Source organism: Mobula hypostoma, chromosome 13, assembly GCF_963921235.1.
Source record: "Mobula hypostoma chromosome 13, sMobHyp1.1, whole genome shotgun sequence".
NCBI lineage: Eukaryota > Metazoa > Chordata > Chondrichthyes > Myliobatiformes > Myliobatidae > Mobula > Mobula hypostoma.
The window spans coordinates 76,134,632-76,156,588 of record NC_086109.1 but is presented as its reverse complement, the minus strand read 5'-3'; the positions used below and the strand labels follow the sequence as shown (position 1 = coordinate 76,156,588).

At 42.3% G+C, this 21,957-nt stretch overlaps 1 protein-coding gene across 1 annotated transcript in view; it reads right to left on the bottom strand.

The window, feature by feature from the left end:
* Positions 1-21,957, bottom strand: part of myo5c (myosin VC) — a 130,442-nt gene that overhangs the window by 96,157 nt on the left and 12,328 nt on the right. Inside the window, exons 2-4 of the mRNA XM_063065973.1 lie at positions 14,739-14,849; positions 2,717-2,888; positions 2,484-2,628 (exon numbers count right to left, since the gene is read on the bottom strand). Coding sequence (XP_062922043.1) covers positions 2,484-2,628; positions 2,717-2,888; positions 14,739-14,849 — 428 coding nt within the window. The remainder of the gene's footprint in view (positions 1-2,483; positions 2,629-2,716; positions 2,889-14,738; positions 14,850-21,957) is intronic.

The window sequence follows — 21,957 nt, the reverse complement described above, 5'->3', positions numbered from 1 at the left end:
ATCTGGCAAATAGGATTATTAACAACTTAATTTTAGATTAGCACTTAACTAGTTTATTTGAAGGTGGGGTGGCACAGTAGTGTAGTGGTTAGCACGATGGTTTACGTACAGGTGACCGGGGTTTGGTTCCCACCGCTGCCTGTAAGGAGTTTGTACGTTCTCCCCGTGACTGCGTGGGTTTCCTCCGAGTGCTCTGGTTTCCTCCCACAGTCCATAGATATACCGGTTGGTAGGTTAATTGGTCATTGTAAACTGTCCCGTGATTAGGGTCAGATTAAATCGGGGGATTGCTGGGCAGCGTGGCTCGAAAGGTCCGAAGGGCCTATTCCACACTGTATCTCAATAAATAAATAAATATAATAATCAGTGATTTTGTTTTACTTTGAAAAAAGTCAGATTGAAATACTTCTTGGGTATTAACTGTTAAATGTTTAATAGCAGAGGCGATAGGTTTAAGATGACGAGTAAATAACTTAAAGATGATATCTTCACCCAGAAATTTGAAAGATCCCATTTGCAGGTGTGGTGGAGACACATACTCTCCCACAACGTTGCTGTTGGATGGGAATGAGCACCTGGATTGACAAGGCACAGTAGGCTAGGCTCCAAATGGGATGAGCATAGATAGGTACTGAATGGTCAGCATGGACATGATGAGCTGAAGGGCCTTTTTTTTTTAAATATTAATTTATACATACAGTGCCAAACAGGCCTTTCCAGCCCAACGAGCCACACCGCCTAGCAACCCACCTATTTAACACCAGACTAATCACAGGACTATTTACAATGACCAATTAACCTACTAACTGGTACATCTTTGGACTGTGGGAGGAAACCCCACAGCCACGGTGAGAGCGTACAAATTCCTCACAGATGGCACCGGAATTGAACTCTGAACTCCATGAGCTATAATAGCGTCGAGCTGACCATTACACTACTGTGGGACCTCTGTGCTCGATAACTCGATGCAAATGTCTCTGTGCCTTCACTCTTCTCCAGCATTTCTTGCGAGCTGTCAGTCACTGCAAGATGGACGTACCAGGCTTTAATACAATTTGTGCAAATCAATTCAGTACAGAACGGCAGGCAACCAAAGAAAATTACGGTCAGGTCTTCCCAAAGTGCAAGGTCCTGACACACTAAATTTGCAATTTACTGATATGAAATCTACTGATTTGCACAAGCTATTAGAAAAGAAGTGTCTTAGACCTTTGCACTGAATGCAATGCTAAATAACATATAACTTGAGAACATTATCAAATATAATTCATTTTTAATCATATTTTTCCCTATCAATTTTGGATTTCCAGGAACGACCTCTTTCTGGACTATTTCATTTCCTAATCCAACCCTAACAAGAAATGTGCAGCATTTTGAACAGATTTAGCACCTTTTATTACAATTTTTGCACATTGATAAATTATTATTGTGTATATTATTATTCTGCACATTAGTTATTATTATTATATTATTATTGCTAAGTGTGTGTTTAAATGTTGCTGCTGTAACAAAATAATTTCCCACTTGGGTTAAGTACTTATTATTATTATTAATATCTAAAATTGCAACATAGAATGTAATCATGCTAAAATCAACAGAGACAAAGGAGACTTTAAAAAGCTTCATGGGATGCGAGTCACATTTTGCTATGTGTTTTGCAATAAGCAACATTCTGTTCTGATTTTTTTTTACATTATAACAAGCTGTCCACTGCTTTGGAGACAATGCAGCCCTTGACACGCCACCCTTGTTCAGCTAAGCACAACTCCCCTCCCCTGACTCCACTCCTGCTTATCCAGCAGTTAAAAAAAACCTCTTTCTTCCTGTTTTTGCAACCCATTGTTGTGGACTCCACTAAAGACCTTTCCTTAGGATCACCTTATGGTAAAGAATGAGTAATTAATTTATACAACCAGGCCTTCTATTTAAAGTACTTACAGTGGAATGATTTTGATGGGATACAGTATTTGTTCTACAACTACACGGAACAAACTGAGAGAAGAAGTGGTTGAGTCAGGTACACTAACAATAGTTAAAAGACATTTGGACAGGTGCATAGAAAGGAAAGGTTCAGAGAGACATGGGTCAAGTGTGAGCAAATGGGGCAAGTTTAAATGGATGGACAAGTTATTTATTTATTGAGATACGGTGCACAATAGGCCCTTTGGCCTTTGAGCTGTGCCGCCCAACAATCCCCCAATTTAACACTAGCCTGAGCACGGGACAATTTACAATGGACAATTAACTTACCAACTGGGACGGCTTTGGACTGTGGGAGGAAACCAGAGCACGTGGAGGAAACCCACACGCTCACGGGGAGGACGTATAAACTCCTTACAGGAGCGGTTGTGCTGAAGGTCCTGTTTTCATAATGTAAGGTTCTAACTACAATTTTACACAAAATGTTAGGTGTGAAACCATTGCTCATGGGTGTAAGTCTGACTTTCATATTGAACCCAGTGGTTTGGAAAACCATTTGTTACCTGGCCATTTGTTTGTAAGCTTCTTCAGCCACTGCAAAAATATGAGGATCCATATCGCCCATATTTTGCCCACTATAGGCATAAATGATAGCGTCTCCATAGATTGGTACTTCTTTGTATGGGTTAATAGCCACAAGGATAATACCTAAAATGAATCAGACACAACAGTTAACATTACATGCTGGAGATTTACATAAAGCTGACGTACAGTCTTTTGAGGTTTTCTTTCTTACCACAATATGTGTAGATGAGTTTGGAATCCACAAAGCGCACTTTGAGGTTGTGCAGAACCGCGGGCTCGTGGAGGTAACTGAGCGCTGTGAGGTCATTTTCGCCCACGAGTATATCAGGGTTTCGTAGAGGTGGTAAAAACAAGTTGACTGGATCAACTGGATATTTTAGTTCCTACAATGTTCAGAATAAACGAGGAAAGAAAATCATGCTTTCTGCTCATCATTAGGCAGCATTACGATGGCGAAAGAAATGTACTTTGAAATCAATCCCCTGACAGCCTGAAAAATATATGTGTCACTTACTAAATAAATGCTTTGTTTTCCAATTTATCTCTCTCTCTCCCCCAACGGTGAGAGGAAGTCTGATGATTCTCAAAATAAGCAACTTTACAGACTGTAACATCAGAACAGCGAGCTGTTGGTCACCCCTCTCACTGTGGCAGAAGCGATATCTCTCTCTCCCTCTAGTGAGAGAGAGAGGGCCTGTTGAGATGGCGGAGTGTTGGGATGGACAGTAGTTTGTGATGGTCAATTAACCAAGGTCTCTGGGGGCTTGCTATTGCTGGGTGGGTGATGTTTTTTGCTGGAACAAGTGGAGGGAGGGGGAGTATTGATGCTTTGCTGCTGTTTGTGCATGGGAGGAGGGAGGGGGCTTTAGGGTTCTAACAGTTTTCTGTCAATCATTCTTTGGGGCTTTTTCTCTCTGATTCATGGATGTCTGCAGAGAGTAAGGATTTCATGTTGTATACTGAACCATTGAATTATTCACTAATAATAATATACAATATTCAACTTAGCTAATTTGTTCAAAGTTCAGTTTGCATTAGGCTTATATAATTTATCTTTTTTACTTCATATGCCATAAATGCAGATAATTATTAATAATATGACACACTTTTTTCATGGGTGAAGTAGTAATTTAAGCAATTTTTTTATAGAATGCAAAATTGGCTTTCATATATTCCATCATCACAGTGCACACATAGACAAATCATGCATTGAAACATTAACATCAGTCACTTGACATTTAGGATAAGGTTGTAAATTGGATTCAACATTGGTTTGCAGGAGAAGCCAGACAGTGGTAATAGATGGTTGCTTCTCTGACTGGAGGCTTGTGACCACTGATGTGCCACAGAGTTCAGTGCTGTTCGTCATCTATATCAAAAATCTGAATCATAATGTGGTAAACTGGATCACGAGTTTGCGGAAGGCACCAAGATTGGGGAGGTAGTAGACAGTGAGAAACGCTTTCAAAGGCTACAGCAGCTGGATAACTGTGCGGAAAAATGGAAGATGGAATTTAATGCAGATGAGTGTGAGGTGTTGCACTTTGGGGGGACAAACCCGGGTAGATCTTACACAGTGAACAGTAGGGCAGTGGGGAGTGTGGTAGAACATGGGGATCTGGGAATATATATCCACAATTCCATGAAAATTGTGTCACAGGTAGATGGTGTCATAAAGAGAGCTTACGGCACATCGGCCTTTATAAATCAAAGTATTGAGTACAGGAGTTGGGATGTTATGTTGAAGCTGTACAAGATGTTGGTGAGGCCTGATTTAGAGTATTGTGTGCAACTCTGGTTTTCTACCTGGAGGAAAAGAATCAATAAGATTGAAAGAGTACCGATAAATTTACAAGGATGTTGTTGGGACTTGAGGACCTAATTAAAGGGAAAGCTTGAATAGGGTAGGACTTTGTTCCTTGGAGCGAAGGAGAATGAGAGGAAATTTGGTAGATGTACAGTACCTTGAAAAAGTATGCAACTATTTTCACATTTTACTGTTTCATTTTATAATTTTAAAATATATTGCATTGGATTTTTTTAAAGCGGATCTGCAAAACATTGTGCATCATGTCAAAACAAAAGAAAGAAATCCAAAACCTGTCACCAGTTTACTAAAAATTAAAAAACAAAATTGTGAGGCTGAGGAAGTATTCATCCCCTTTGTAATTACTAAGCTAACTTTCCTCAGCAGCAATATATTACCTCACCAACTCACACAGTTTGTTGATGTAGAAGATTGGAGCATCACCTGTTTTCAATGAATTCATTAGAATAACTACCCCCTCTCTCTGTAAAGTGCAATAGTATGGTAGATCTTCAACAGACTAAACCAAAATGAAGACAAAGGAGCATTCAAGCCAATCAGGGAAATAATAATACGAATTAGGGGAAGAGTACAAAACCATCTCAAAGGCACTGATGTACCTCGAAGTTAAGTGCAGTCAATGGTCAAAAAGTGGGAAAAATATAAAACAAAGCCACTCTGCCTAGGTCAGGCTGCCCCTCCATACTTATTTGCTGGAAAAGAATGGCACTTGTAAGAGGCTACTGTGATGCTAATAGCCACTCTGACTGAGCTGCAGAAGTCAGTGGCTGCAAAGGGAGATGAAGTTCATGGCGCCACAATCTCTAAGGCCTTGGACAAAAGGGGTGTTTATGGAAGAGTGGCAAGGAAGAAGCACTGGCTTAAAAAAAAACATATCCTTAGCGGTCAACAACAGGAATTCTGCAGATACTGGAAATTCAAGCAACACAGATCAAAGTTGCTGGTGAACGCAGCAGGCCAGGCAGCATCTGTAGGAAGAGGTACAGTCGACGTTTCAGGCCGAGAGCCTTCCTGACGAGGGGTCTCGGCCTGAAACGTCGACTGTACCTCTTCCTAGAGATGCTGCCTGGCCTGCTGCGTTCACCAGCAACTTTGATGTGTGTTGCATATCCTTACCTGTAAAGGCTTTGCTAAGCATGAGCTGGAAGATATTATAGAAGGTCTTGAGGTCAGTTGAGACTAAAGTGGAACTTCTTGGCCTCAACACTAAGTGGTACATGCGGCATAAATCTAATACTGCACATCAGCCAGTTAACACCATCCCTACTGTAAAGTATGGTGAAGGTAGCATCATGAAATGGGGATGCTTTTCTGCACCAGGAACGGGAAATCTGGTCAGGATTGATAGGAAGATAGATGCTGCTAAATACACAGATATCCTGGATAAAAACCTGCTGGGCTCTACCAGAAAGCTTAAACTGGGGAGAATGTTCATCTTTTAGCAGGACAACAGCCCAAGGCACACTGCCAGAACATCTGTAGACACACGTGTATGTGTGTGTATTTGGAATTATAGTAATTGACTTATTTGTGTTAAATTGATCAAATTCATGTATGTGAACAAAGGGTTGGGGGCTGAATACTTTTTCAAGGCACTGCATACAAAACTATGAGAGGTATACGTAAGGTAACGAAGAAAATTGATGTCCTTTAGTGGCCCAGTCAGAATCCTGAACTTAACCTGATCAAACATCTCTGGCAAGACCTCAGGTTTGCTGTCTACCACCACTCCCCAACTAACCTGACACAGCCGGAGGTATTTTGCAAGGAGGAATGGGTAAATCTTGCTCCATCCTGTTGTACAAAACTAACAGAGCCTTGCCCAAAAAGACTGCTGATTGTAACTGCTGCAAAAGGTGGTACAACTAAGTACTGAGCCAATGGGATGAGTACTTATGAACTGCTGGCTGTCATTTCAGTTTTTGAACTTATAGTTTTTCATGCTTTACAATTTTCCTTGTTTTTGGGCCTCTACTGCAAAAAAAGGATCCTGAGATTCACAAATAAAAAAATTCAGTTAGATTGATCAAATTCATGTGTGTGAACAAAGGGTTGGGGGCTGAATACCTTTTCAAGGCACTGCATACAAAATTATGAGAGGTATAGGTAGAATAACTGTAAGTAGGCTTTTTCCATTGAGGTTGAGTGAAATAAGAACTAGAGGTCATGGGTTAAGGGTGAAAGACAAAATGTTTAAGGAGAGCATGAGGGGGAGCTTCTTCAGTTTGAAAGTGGTGTGAGTACTGTTTATTTATTTATTGAGATACAGCAGGGAATACGCCCTTCCGGCCCTTCAAGCAACGTTGCCTAGCAACCACCGATTTAACCCTAGCCGAATTACAGGACAATTTTCAATGGCCAATTAACCTACCAACCAGTAAGTCTTTGGACTGTGCGATGAAACCGGAGCACCCGGAGGGAACCCACGCACTGACAGGGAGAATGCGCAAACTCCTTACAGGTATTGAATAAAATACCAGCAGAAGTGGTATTTCTGGTTTCAGTTTCAACATTTATTGAGAAGTTTGTGCAAGTGCGTGATGGGAGGATCATGGAGGGCTTTGGTGCAGGTGTAAATTAATGCGTCTAAGCAGAATAAAAGTTTGGCACAGACCAAATGGGTCAATGGGCCTATGTCTGTGCCGTAATGCTCAATGACGTTGACTCTACCGTAAATGTTCCAAAACCTGCAAAGAAACAGACTCAAGAAAATCTGCAGATGCTGGAAATCCAAAGCAACACACTCAAAATGCTGGAGCAACTCAGCAGGCCAGGCAGCATCGATGGAAATGACTAAGCTGTCCACGTTTCTGGCTGAGACCTTTCTTCAAGTACCTGGATGAATCCGTATTTCGTGGTTATACGGAAAGAGACTGCAGCCTCTTTCAGTGTCTGTGGAAGCTGCTTGTAATGCCTGCACTTCACTCCTGTAATCCGCATCTTTCTGTACCTGTCAGAGGGGAGCCGACTGACCAAAGTCAATGTCTGTCCTGTGCCTGGCCAAGAAGACCACATACAGTTCTGAGCAGTGGGCCCGATTGCATTTGAGTCTACATTTGTACCCGACTATCTGTGGGGTGTACACAGCGCTTACCAGTACAGATTGGGCCACTGTGGAGCTGGATCTAAGGATAATCATGTTACTTATTGCTCGTAAACTTTTTAAGACACTTAGCATCGCTTGTTTCCTCCAATCCACTGGTGCCAGCTCATAATTTATGCTCTCATGTTTCATCCATATTTAAGACTGGTTTCTGATTAAATAAAAATCATTTCCAATCCTCATGCAAGCTGCTAGATCATCAATTTAGTCCTACTGTTCGTCCTTTCTCTTGACACAATTAGATGTCTAAAGCAGATTGCAAACTTTGTAAGCAATTATTGAATAAAATTATAAAAAGAAAATAAACAAAGTTTTGTTTATTTATTTACTGAGACACAGCGCAGAGCAGGGTCTTCTGGCCCTTTGGGCTGTGCTGCCTAGCAACCTGAGACTAATCACTAGACAATTCACAATGACCAATTAACCCACCAACCATTACGTCTTCGGACTGTGGGCGGAAACCCACGCGGTCATGGGGAGAACGTACAAAGAGCAGTGGGAATTGAACGCGCAGTCGCTGGTAATGCAAAGTGTTGTGCTAATGTGACACCACAACCAAAGGCTGAGTAATTATTCCTTATTATAAAAAGATAAAAGTAGAATTTAAATAAAACAGGAAATACCGAAATACTTTACTGTTCATGCAGCATCTGTGAAAGAGAAGCAGTATTAATACTTCAGGTCAAAGACCGTTCATCAGAAGTGGGAAAGAGACAAAAACAAGTTACTTTATACTTTATTGTCGCCAAACAATTGATACTAGTACGTACAATCATCATAGCAATATTTGATTCTGCGCTTCCTGCTCTCTGGATTATAAATCGATAGTAAATATTAAAAATTTAAATTATAAATCATAAATAGAAAATTGAAAAATGGAAAGTAAGGTAGTGCAAAGAAACTGAGAGGCAGGTCCAGATATTTGGAGGGTACGGCTCAGATCCGGGTCAGGATCCGTTCAGCAGTCTTATCACGGTTGGAAAGAAGCTGTTCCCAAATCTGGCTGTACGAGTCTTCAAGCTCCTGAGCCTTCTCCCGGAGGGAAGAGGGACAAAAAGTGTGTTGGCTGGGTGGGTCGTGTCCTCGATTATCCTGGCAGCACTGCTCCGACAGCGTGCGGTGTAAAGTGAGTCCAAGGACGGAAGATTGGTTTGTGTGATGTGCTGGGCCGTGTTCACGATCTTCTGCAGCTTCTTTCGGTCTTACACAGGACAACTTCCATACCAGGTTGTGATGCACCCTAGAAGAATGCGTTATACGGTGCATCTATAAAAATTAGTGAGGGTTTTAGGGGACAGGCCAAATTTCTTTAGCTTTCTCAGGAAGTAAAGGCGCTGGTGGCCTTCTTGGCAGTGGACTCTGCTTGGGTGGACCAACTCAGGTCATTTGTGATATTGATATTGTGACTAAGATTAAAGGTGAGCTTTTATTTGTCACTTGTACATCAAAACATACAGTGACATGCGTGGTTTGCAACGACGACCGGCACAGAGTGCAGGGGGCAGTCCACAAGTGTAGCCATCCTTCCAGTGTCAATGCAGCATGCCTACAACTTTACTCCCCTCAGAAAATTACAACTTTGGGATGTGGGAGGAACCCGGAGCACCCGGAGGGAGCCCACACAGTCACAGGGAACGATACAAACTCCTTATAGACAGCAGTGGAATTGAACGCCGAGCTTCCAAACAATCATTGGCACTGTAAAATGTCACGCTAACTGCTACACTACAAGGAACTGGGAGAAAGTAAAGGAATCCTCACAGAGAATGAGGTGGAAAGATGTGCAGTCAAGGTAGTTGCAGGAGGTTTTAGGCTCCTAACGGTTGCTTGTGGCTGGCCCATCTCCTGCAACGGAGTTAGGAATGCCCAGAAATGGGAGGGAAGAGTCAGAGATGGACAGCGTGAAGGTGGAAGCGTGGTGGGAATTGTCAGCAACAACACTGAAATTTGAGTTCCGTGTGAGTGTGTGAAGCAGCAACGTACTGTAGTTGATGAGTGTATTGCTAAAAGGATGGAGTGAGTGGGGATTCAAGCTGGACCAAAATAAAAACTGTTCTAAGTATTCCACAACAAGACAGGCATGGCTTGGGCTAATGCGTCGCACAAATTTGTACCTTCAAGCTGGGCTTAAAGGAGAAATTATCAAAGGATGACTTACTTACTTACTGCCCATTCTGCCACAAGCATTTAGGGCAGCAATGAAGTTCCTCTATCTCTGTCTGCCTGCAGACATCCCACCCTGCAAAAACTAACTTCAGGGCGGTAGCACCATCAATTTGCGGGAGACTCCCGGAACTTCCGGGAGAGGTGGGATGTCTGCAATAGAGTAGCTCCTTAGCAGCTAGACAGCTAGTTTAAATAACGTTAGCTATGCAAATGAACGAATGTCACCTGTTAAACTCACCTCACCGTGTCTTTTACAGTCTTAACCCACTGTGGGCAATAGAAAAGTCACTGTTGTGAACAGCGCAGCGAGCAACACTGTCATTATTTTTGACCCCTATTAGGCAGGGGTACACTTTCGGGTAGTCTGGGGTGACGTACATTTTATATTTTCTTTTTTTGGAACACTCTCCCATGGAGCGCTCTCACTCTCTCTCGCACGCTCTTCTCTCTCGTGCGCACTCTCTCTCTCTCGCAGTCACTCTCTCGCATGCTCTCTCGCTCTGTCTCACACTCTCTCTTTCTCTCTCTCAAAAATTGATTTCCGGGATATTTGTATATAATTTGCGGGCATCAGGGAGCCACTATTAATATGCGGGAGACTCCCGGAACTTCTGGGAGAGGTGGGATGTCTGCTTTGGCCATCTTCTCTATTGTACCCCAGGTGTGGTCAGGGTCCTCAGTTGCACACAGACAAAGGATTCTTCATTGCTGTTTCTGTTAGTTATTTTTTTGACCAATCAGGGTTGTTAGCCTGGTGGACCTGTGGACTATTCTTAGTCTGGCCTTTACCCTTTCACCTGTATGGTGTGGGTAACCCTACAAAGGGCCAAAGCACAAGGCCTTGACTCCAGCCAACATAGCTCTCCAGGTCACAGAGAGAGGCAAGGCTCCAAACCCAATGACAAGTTTGTGGTCCTCTTGGAGGATCAAAGGATAAATTCAGCCATATTTAAATATGTCCAATTACTAATTATACATTCTAATTAAATGTATATCAAACGCTGTCCTTTATTACAAATGTTAAAATAATTTGAAAAATGTTTCCTCCCTGTTACGTTCTCTGTCCACATGAAAGACTTCTGTCAATTCAGAGAGAGCAAGGAAGCCAAAAAACTCGTTTGACTGGAAACTCCACATAATGAATAGTCATTCAAAAACATTTAAAAATAATCAAAATGAAATTATCAAGAAATAAAGGAAGCTAAAAAAAAATCCGCCAAAACTGAAATAAAGAAAGGACTGCATTTCCTTTACTATTTTCTCCACACCCCTACAATATGCTTTCATCAGATAAGCGGGTTATGAATCCAGTATCAACTTTAACCTGGCAAGGGATCTCAGCAAGATGGAACACCATCTCTGGAAACGTTGGGGAATCCGGCAGCAGAACATCCTGACAAATATAGTCACATTTAGCCTATTAATGCTGACTGAAAGTACATATGCGGAAATTGTAGATTTATATTAGCATGCCCGCAATTTACTAACCCCAATACTAACCGTGTGTCTTTGCAATGTGGGAGGAAACCAGAGCACCCAGAGGAAACCCACAAGGTCATGGAGAGAATGTACAAACTCTTTACAGGCAGGGGCAAGAATTGAACCCCAATCACTGACCTTGAAAACTGCCGTGTTCACCACTAAGTTACCGTGCTGCCCTTGTACGTATAAATACGTCTTCTTATCACAATTATATAGAGTCTCAGTGAGAGAAAACTTGGAGTTTGTGCTTCCTTACCAAAGAAGGATATCTCTGCCTTGAAGGGGGTGTGATTCCTGGTCTGCGTGTGCATGTTAAGGGGGGGGGTGATAGGTGTTCCTTTCTTTGGAAAATTACCTTATAAGATAGTGAGCTCTTCATACACTTGCTTGTGTTTAGATGTACTGATGCGATGGATACTGGTTGGGGATCTAGAACTAGTCAGCGTCTCAAAGTAAGGGAGAAGATCGGCATGAACTAAGAAGTTTTCCGGAATTTTCTACCTCAGTAGGATATGAATGCTCAGCTGTTAATTATATGTCATGGGGAAATGCAAGAAGATGTGCATGAACTTCTGGTTTAAGATGGCTCTGGTGAAGCCCGGCGAGTACGCATTTGAGACAAAGTCGGAGCAAGCTGATTGGAGGAGAGGCAGATTTGAGGCCGTCCACCTAAACTGAGAGCCAGTTTGGATCGATCGAAGCGCTGGGCCGATTCGGAAAGGTCGGGCAAGGGCTGAAATGTGGCAGTGGGGTCCAGTCCAGAGCATTATGATGCGACCAGGCCCTGGTACTAGAATGAGGAACGGCCCGACATTGGGACAATTTAAACACTCGGCCAGATAGATTGAAAAGGCAAGGCGTCAGGACTACAGGCAAGGGTCGGACCAGTTCTGCTCACTGCTCCACAACGTTACTCAGCTCTGCGCTGAGATGAGGATGTTTCCTGCGACGGGCTTCATGTCCATGGGCTATTTGCTTGCTTTCATTGTTTGCACAATTTGTTTTTTTCTTCTTCTCTAGACATTGGGTGTTTGACCATCTTTTTTATGGGTTCTTTAGGTTTCTTTGTTTTGTGGCTGCCTGTAAGGAGACGAATCTCAAGGTTGTATAATGTATATATACTTCGATAATAAATGCACTTTGAACTTTGAACTTGCAGAACTGGGCACAACAAATCATGTATTCATTCACAGTGTATGGCAGTTTAATATATCATTTAAAGCTTGAAACAGTTTCTAATCCAGTATGTAAATCTCAGAGTACAGTTGCACAATTTGTCTTAATTCAAAAAAGGAAATTTGATATCAAAGTATGCACAGTACTATACAAAAGTCTTGGACACTCAAGGTATTTTATATGGCTTCACCTGATATGGCCTCCACAGAGCTCTGATGTCAACATCATTGAGGCTGTCTGGGATTACCTGAAGAGACAGCTAACGTCTGCAGAAGAACTGTGACAAGTTCTCCAAGATGCTTGGAACAATCTACCAGCCAATTTTCTCATAAAACTGCACAACAATGAATTAATGCAGTTTTAAAGACAAAGGATGGTCACACCAAATACTGATATGATTTCAGTTTTTTAAAAACTGTTTACTTCTCCTTATAGTAATCTTTTGATATTTAGAAACTTCATTTCATTTTTTTTGAAAGCATCTTCACTTTGCAATATTTTTTACATGTACCTAAGATTTTTGCACAGTATTGTATATGTCAACACACACAACTCTGAGAATCATTTTCTTGCAAACACACTCAATAAATCTAATAACCATAATGGAGTCAATGAAAGACTGCACCAACCGAGCAGACAACCAGTGTGCAAAAGACAGCAAACTGTGCAAAGAAAGAAAAATAATAATAATTAATTAATAAGCAATAAATATTGAGAACATGAGATGAATAATCCTTGAAAGCAAGTCCATAGGTTTTGGCAACATTTTAATGATATGGCAAGTGAAGTTATCCCTTCTGGTTCAGGAGCCTGATGGTTGAGGGGTAGTAACTGTTCCTGGTCCGGGTGGTATGAGTCCCAAGGCTCCTGTATCTTCTTCCCGATGGCAGCAGTGAGAAGAAAACATGACCTGGGCAGTGGAGGTCTCTGATGATGGACGCTGCTTTCCTATAACAGCACTCTGTGTAGATGTGCTCAATGGTGGGGGCGACTTTACCCCATGATGGGCTGGGCTGTGTCCACTACTTTCTACAGCATTTTCTGTTTAAGGGCATTGGTGTTCCCATACCAGGCTGTGATGCAGCCAGTCAATATACTGTCCCCCACACATCTACAGAAGTAAGTCAAAGTTATAGGTATCATGACGGATCTTCGTAAACTTCTAAGAAAGTTGAGGCGCTGCCGTGCTTTTTTCATAATTGCACCTACATGCTGGGCCCAGGACAGGCCCCTGAAGTGATGACACCAAAGAATTTAAAGTCACTAGCCCTCTCCACCTCTGCTCCTCCAACTAGGATTGGCTCAAAGACCTCCAGTTTCCTCCCCCTGAAGTCAATAATCAGCTCCTCGGGCTTGCTGACATTGGGTGAGAGGTTGTCACTGTGGCACCACTCAGCCAAATTTTCAATCTCCCTCCCTCCTCTTAATTAATTGGCATGAGCATTTTGAGGGATGACACAAGCTGCCTGTTACTTTAGGCACGCGCTGACTCATTGCTGCTTATCTGCAGTTTTAACAGGTTTGTTCTTTCTTGACATGCTGAGTATAAATGCAAAATCTCAGTGAGCAACTTCAATTCTAGTTTGACGTAAGTCAAACAACTCTTGTCAGTCTGTAGGCTATGAACACTCTTGGCAGCTCTGTCGAACACGACAGTCACTGCTTGTCAGAACAAAGAAATGAAGTGTACTAGAAGTACTTTGAAAGAAACCTGATAGGTATTCGGCATCTACCAAGCATTGACTAGGAGACTTATTTCAATACAAAATCTAGAGGTTTTATAATTAGTTTTTATAGAACACAATGCATTTGTGTTCGTTGACCTAGAGGCCTGATAAATAATATTTTAAGGAGCTTCCAAAATAACATTGCAATGTCAGTGTTGTGGAACAATTTGAGTTCTGTTAGATCACAACTGATCGCAAAAAAAAAGAGCAGGAGATTGAAAAAAATTCACTTAATACCACATGGGCTTCTTAGCATGGTGTAGCATCAATGGTTCACACATTGACGGGTCCACCAACCCCTCTGAGCCAAGGATGAAGGCCAGCTTATTTTCAGGGATGGAGATGCACCTGTTGAAAGAAGCACTTTGAGGAACTCTTCAAATGTGACTTCATCCCTGAATAAAAGGCAGGAGGAATGCAGAAATCCCCCCCCCAAAACTACCCACCCTCCAGCTCCTCCCACTCCAACCCCACAGAGTCCATGGATCCCACACTTGTCCCACCAGCCGCCGGATATAGAGCTGAGGGGGAGCATGATGGGAAAGATGCACGTCAATATTTTCCTTTACAAGATGGCATTAGTTCAGTGGAATGAAATGTCTAATTCATAACCGTGGTCACGTTGTTGCTCAGGAGCACATCGCTGCAGACGGGGCATGAATTTCCAATGAGAAATGAGACAGATGGAGTGATCTGGCAAGCTTTTGAAAAGGTACATAAAATAAAGATGTATTTTTCTTTGCCAACTTACAGTGCCATCTTCTAACTGCAGATGTAGTTCATCAGATCCCTTCTTGTAGTCCTTGGTGATTTCAGCAGACTGCCAGACCTCATCAGGGTCAGGAATCCAAACACTATTGTACTGTTAAACAGAGTAATAAAAGCATTAATGCAGAAGACATGCTTGGAAAATGTCATGTTTTGTTTAGCCTGCAACAGGTTAATTTCTAGCTTTGCAGTGCATTTTGGTCAATTATTATGTTAGAGATTCCAGGCAGGTGTAAATTATTTCTGGTCGTTTCCTCTCCCTTTGTGTACAGCAGCCTGATCAATTGTTGAAGCTGCTTTCCTGAGGCAGCGGGAAATGTAAACATTGTCATTAGAGAGGAGATAGGTTTGCGTGATGGACTGAGCTGCATTCACAACTCTTTCCAATTTACTGGGGTCTGGGCAGAGCAGTCACCTAATAGTGAAGTATAATATAATCGCGAACCCCTCCAACCCGGGATGTTATATCCTCTTCCCTCTCCCATTGGGCTGAAGATGAATAGTCTTGAGACCACATCCCACCAGACAGTAGGATAGCTCTTATCCCACTGTTATCAGATCTTGAACGAACCTCTCACGAGCTACAAATGAAATCTTGAATTCTTGATTTTCCATTCTTCCTCATGGTGGCCTTGCACCTTATTTATTCGCCTTCCTCACACTTCCCCTATAAGTGCAACACAATATTCAGCCCAAGACCTCCACTTGTGCTTAGATGAGGCCCCCCCTCAGGGTGGAGGAGCAACACCTTATATTCCATCTGGGTAGCCCCCACCCTGATGCCATAAATTTCTCCTTCTTGTAAAAAAATGTCCCTCTCCCTCCACTCTTCTATCCCCACTCTGGCCTCTTACCTCTTCCCACCTGCCTATCACCCCCACCTGGGTCTCTTCATCTTTTCTATGGTCCACTCTCCTCTCCTATCAGATTCCTCCCTCTCCAGCTCTTTACCTTTGCTACCTACCTGGCTTCACCTATCACCTTCTAGATATCCTCCATCTCCTCCCTCATCTTTTTATTCTGGCATCTTCCCCTTTCCTTTCCTTTCCAGTCCTGAAGAAGGGTCTCAGCCTGAAACGTTGACCGTTTCCATAGATGCTGCCGGACATACTGCATTCCACCAGAATTGTGTGTGTGTGTGTGTGTGTGTTACTATATTATGCATTTTGCTTCATTTTTACTTCCTCTGTGTAATGGTGTGCAGCATGATCTGTCTGGATGGCATGTACTACAGAACAAGTGACAATAACAAACACATCCAATGAATTAAGCTGCATATGTCAGAGTGGTTTATAGGCCGGTTATTACAGACCACACATCATTCTGATTTGTATTCCTTCTGATCAGGGAACCCCTCTGAATGCATGAGCTTATGCTGTGATCTGCACGTCGGTTGTTTTGATGCTTAAGAACCAAAACTTTTTATCTCCAACTTCTATATAAAAACCAGAAATGTACTCAAAGACACTTGGCTATATTTTTAGACCATTAACTAAATATTGATACAAAACAATCACTAAATACCCCCACCATCTAGGACATACTTCGTACTAAAATCCAGGAGGAGATTACAGGAGCCTCAAGACCCACACTCAATGATTCAGAAACTTCTTTCCCCTCCAGCATCACATTTCTGAATGATTCATGAATCCACAAACTCTACCTGATTAGTATTCCTTTTATGTGCTTTGTATGTTTCTAATTTATAGTAAAAGATGTTTACTCTGTCACATGTACGTCGAAACATCAAAACAAAACGCATCATTTGCGACAAATTTAACCAGCGATGACTGTACTGGGTCACCACTCTTCTGGAGACAACATAGCTTGCTCACAACTTGCTATCCCTAACCCTAACCATACGTCTTTGGTTGGGGCTGTGGGAGGAATTTGGTGCACTCGGAGGAAGCCCACGCAGCCACAGGGCGAACATACGAATTCCTTACAGACACGGCAGGAATCAGACCCCGCTCGGTGATCGCCGGAACCGTAGTGCGACTGCACTACCATGCTGACCCAAAGCGACAAATTTCACATCATATCGGACAGTGATAATAAACCTGACTGATTCTGGGATCAGGAGCACAACAAACTATTGGAGGAACTCAGTGGGTTAGAGGGCATCTGTGGAGGCAACGGGATAATCAACATTCTGGGTTGGGACCCTGCATCAGGACTGGCTCTTGTTCTTTGGTTTAGTATATTTAGTTTCTTTGGCCAGAGTCCAAAGTATTTTTGCTGCCAAATAAACACAAAAGTCATATTGCATCGTTACTAAGCAATAGCATACAAATAAAACTCAGTGTAATCAATTAAGGCCTCTTCCTTAACCACCTTCCAGCAAGTAAGAAGTCTGTATTCTTAATCCCAACAGAATGATGTAACAGTTTACCTTATGGAGTAATCAGATATTCTTACATTGCCTACATTCCAGTCATTTTGCTACATACACCTTATATAAATATGCGTATGTTTTTTTTTCCTCCTACCAATCTAGTTAACTCCCTTCTGTAATACAAATCCCTTCCGATTGTTGGTGTTCCTTAATATTTCCTTCTATATTTTATGTTATCAGTTCCCCTTTGATAGTCTCTGTAAAAAGGGGATGTTTTATGTGCTGAGAATACACTTCATTAGAGAGCTAATACTAAACAGTTACAGGAATTGAAATTTATATCAGTAGATTCACTATCCATTATTTCCCTGGTAAATGCCAGAAGTTCAGATAACTTTGAGATTCTTCAATCCACCCACCCCCACTGAGAGAGCCCAACTCCCCTTCAGCTATCCCTCCAGGTACTACATATACTATCCATTCTCGCTGTGACACTACCCTCAACTTCCTTTTAACCATTTGCGGATAATTTAGAATGCAATCATAACACTTCCAAAGTCAATCACTCGGCTTCTTGAATCAGAAAAAAACTGAGGTCCTTGTTTTTGACACTGAATTTCCGAACCTCCACTGATTTAGCTGATATATTCTAAATACTTAAATAGAAGCATTAAGATATTTGATGCTAACCTGCAACTAAAAAAATGCTTTAGTTGGCGTCTGAGACCAACTATTGCCAGCTACTTCATTAACTGCTGAGATTGAATTTGGGCGTTGGAACATATCCAATGTTAGCTTTTTTTTAAAATCATGGGCTCCATGCACTCTTAAATTATGGCTAGAGCATAAATCCAGAACTAGCAATGTTCATATTTAACATGCAAAGATTATTTAGTTGTTGAAGTTCATATAATCTGCCCACCTTCCTGAACTTGCCTGCTGTTCTAATTATTCACTGGCTCCCAATCTCACCATTCATCAAAATGAATCTCATTCACTCTCTTAATTAACAATGTAGCATGCTATTAAATATTAGGACAATGAGAAAGGGCAAGGGAAGTTTCTGTCGAGGTCAATATTAATTTCCCTAGTGTCATTCATCATTCATTAATAACATATTATTTCTTTTAAATAGATGGGTTTTGTGGTACCTTGTAGCTTTGACAAAGAATCTGTCAATGCCAAGATACAGTGACAGGACTTTTTGCATATCAACCGCATTAGTCATTTAGCAAAATTCCCATTTAATAACTCTCAGCATATGAATAAGAATTTGACAGTCCAAAGAATAAAGGTTTGATTTTAATAGGAGGAGAGCTAGGGACCTTGCTATGGGTGGGATGGGTTCAGATCACTTTAACTCATGCACAAGGTGATTTTGAGGCAGCATCAGGTTTTACTGCACAGACCATAAGACACAGAAGCAGAATCGGGCCATTCGGCCCATCAAGCCTGCTCAGCCATTCTTTCATGGCTGATTTATCACTCACCTCAACACAATTCTCCTGTACCTGAACACCAGGTCTGTGTCTACAACCAGGTGCAGTTCTTGGTTTCTGGACTCTCTGTTTCTTAGTTGGCCGAAGCTTGCGCTGGCCAACAGATCTAGGCTTTGCTAAATCTAACATCACTGCCTCTCTCCAGATGAGCTAAATCTTTTTTTACTCTCGATTCGATGTTGGCAACACTGAGCCACCGAAGAGACCTGCACCTTGGTCATCTTTGAGGCTGAAGTACACAGGTGTTTCCAATGAGCGGACAGTCGCAAGATTGCAGCACCGGATGGCATCCCAGGGCGGGTTCTCATAGTGTGCGCGGCACAACTGGCAGGTGTGTTTACAGACATTTTTAATTTCTCCCTCTCCCGCAGCAGAGTGCCCTCCTGCTTCAAACCATCCACCATTGTTCCTGTACCCAAAAAGACCAAGGTAATATGTCTGAACGACTGGCGTCCTGTCACACTCACCTCAATAATAAGCAAATGCTTTGAGAGGCTGGTCTAGGACTACATCTACAGCACGCAGCCCCCTACAATTCACCTACCAAAACAACCGATTGACAGACGATACAATAGCCTTACACATCTGGAGAAGAAGAATGTGAATGTGAGAATGCTGTTCTTGGACTACAGTTCAGCATTCAACACCATAATTCCCTCCAGGCCTGACAAGAAGCTCAGAGACCTCGGCCTTCACCCTGCCTTGTGCAGCTGGATCCTGGACTTCCTGTCAGATTGCCGGCAGTGGTAAGACTGGGCTCCCTCACCTCTGCCCCCTGACCCTCAACACAGGTGACCCTCAGGGCTTTGTACTAAGCCCCCTCCTTTAATCTCTGTATACCCATGACTGTGTTGCCACTCACAGCTCCAATCTGCTAATTAAATTTGCTGATGACACCACACTGATTGGCCTTATCTCAAATAATAATGAGGCTGCCTACAGGGAGGAAGTCATCACCCTGACACAGTGGTGTCAAGAAAGCAACCTCTCCCTCAATGTTGTAAAAACAAAGGAGCTGGTTGTGGACTACAAGAGGAATGGAGACAGGCTCACCCCTATTAACATCAATGGATTTGGGGTTGAGAGGGTGAACAGCTTTAAGTTCCTCGCATACACATAACCGAGGATCTCACATGGTCTTTCACCTCAGACGGTTGAAGTTTGGTATGGGCTCCCAAATCCTAAGAACTTTCTACAGGGGCACAATTGACAGCACCCTGACTGGCTGCATCACTGCCTAGTATGGAACTGTACTTCCCTCAATCACAGGACTCTGCAGAGAGTGGTGCGGACAGCCCAGCACATCTGTAGATGTGAACTTTCCACTATTCAGGACATTTACAAAGACAGGTGTGTAAAAAGGGCCCGAAGGATCACTGGGGACCTGAGTCACCCCAACCACAAACTGTTCCAGCTGCTACCATCCGGGAAATGGTACCGCAGCATAAAAGCCAGGACCAACAGTCTCCAGGACAGCTTCTTCCACCTGACCATCAGACTGATTAATTTTTATTAATTGTATTTCTACGTCATATTGACTGTCCTGTTGTACATACTATTTATTATAAATTACTATAAATCGCACATTGTACATTTAGACGGAGACATAACGTAAAGATTTTTACTCATGTATATGAAGGTTGTAAGTATAAAGTCAGTTCAATTCAATTTATATTAATCAGCATTTGGATCGAGGCCTATCCAACAGGACTCACTCTGCATCTGCCCCCAAAACTGCTGCAGCAAAATTTCTCAAGGCAATTCATAGAACAAGTTATTTCTGGACATTAGTGACAAAGAACCAGCAACATCTTAAACTGTATTGAGCTTTCAGAGGACAGCCCTGGTGTAATTTTAATGTCCATGCATTGCCATGGTTACTGTTCAAATAAAAAAAGGAGGCCAGGGAGCGGTAGGGAGAAACAACAGCTGGCGACTTGCTTATCTTTACACTCGGTTCATTTGACATGAATCAGGTGACATTACGTACACGTCAGACACCAGACAATGCATTCTTTAACCAATTATTTCACCCACTGGAATTTGAGGAGTCAAAGACTAACTTGAATTTTGTTAATTGCCTTTACTTTAAAGTTTGCCTTACAATTGAGGGTCAAAAGTAGAGTAACTAACAATATTAAATCAATTGATATAGAAACATGAAAGAAAGCTATTGAATGGCCCACATTTAAAGAGTCTCTGCTTCAATACGTTGACTCTGAAGTACTGGTGTAAGCAAATTTTCAAGTACAAGCTGAAATACAGTCTTCCAGTTCAATTAAGTGTTGGCCTAGGGCACCTGGGCTGTGCCAGAGGACTCCAAATGCAGTTCACTGGGGCAGTGGACATCTGCACACTTTTCAGGTTCTTGGACCTGGTGTAAATGCAGCAGCCAGTGAATTCAATAGCTGCACAATAAAGAGCAAGAACATGCTTTTTCAAACTTGGTTTAAGTCAGAAAGTTAAAGTCTATTTAACTGCTTCAAGCAGTTTTTAGTGCATTATCTTTTTATAGGTGTAATATAATTTTTATTTTCAAACCATTCAGAAGCCCACTGCTATTAAGTGCACTCAAGGAGTTCACCTCACCTGCATCAGCCTCACTGGTCTACTGTGAGCCAGGACTAGGCTGGACCTAAGCAGGCCAACTGACGATCTCAGGGCCATTTTTTAATGTCTCTATTCCCATCATGGAACTTGGACTCTACATACAGCAGAAACAATTTTGAAGGGCTGCAATCATCATGAGAAGTAATTCATTGGTGAGGCAACGTGAGGTATGGAAGATAGGGGCCACAAAACTGCTCACAGTACTCCAAGTACAGTCTGATCAATGCCTTATAAAGCCTCAGAATCACACTCTTGCTCTTATAGTCTACTCCTATCAAAATGAATGCATTTCCCTTCTTTACAACCAACTCAACCTGCAAACTAACCTTAATCCTGCACAAGGATACCAAAGTCCCCTTGCCCCTCTGATTTTTGAATTTTCTCCATTTAGAAAATAGTCTGTGCCTTTAATCCTTCTACCAAAGTGCATGACAATACACTTTCCTACACTATATTCCATCTGCCATTTCTTTGCCCATTCTTCCAATCCACTCAAGTCTTTCTGCTACCTCAAAACTACCTGCCCCTCCACCTACCTTTCTATTGTCTGAAAAGTTGGCCACAAAGTTATCAATGCCATCCTCCATATCACTGACATATAATGTGAAAAGAAGCAGTCCCAAACTGAAGGCAACAGAACACCACTAGCCACCGGCAGCCATGGGAATAGGCCCCTTTATTCCCACTCTTTGCCTCTTGCCAGTCAGCCAATCTTCTGTCGAAGCTAGTATCTTTTCCTTGAACACCATGGGCTCTTA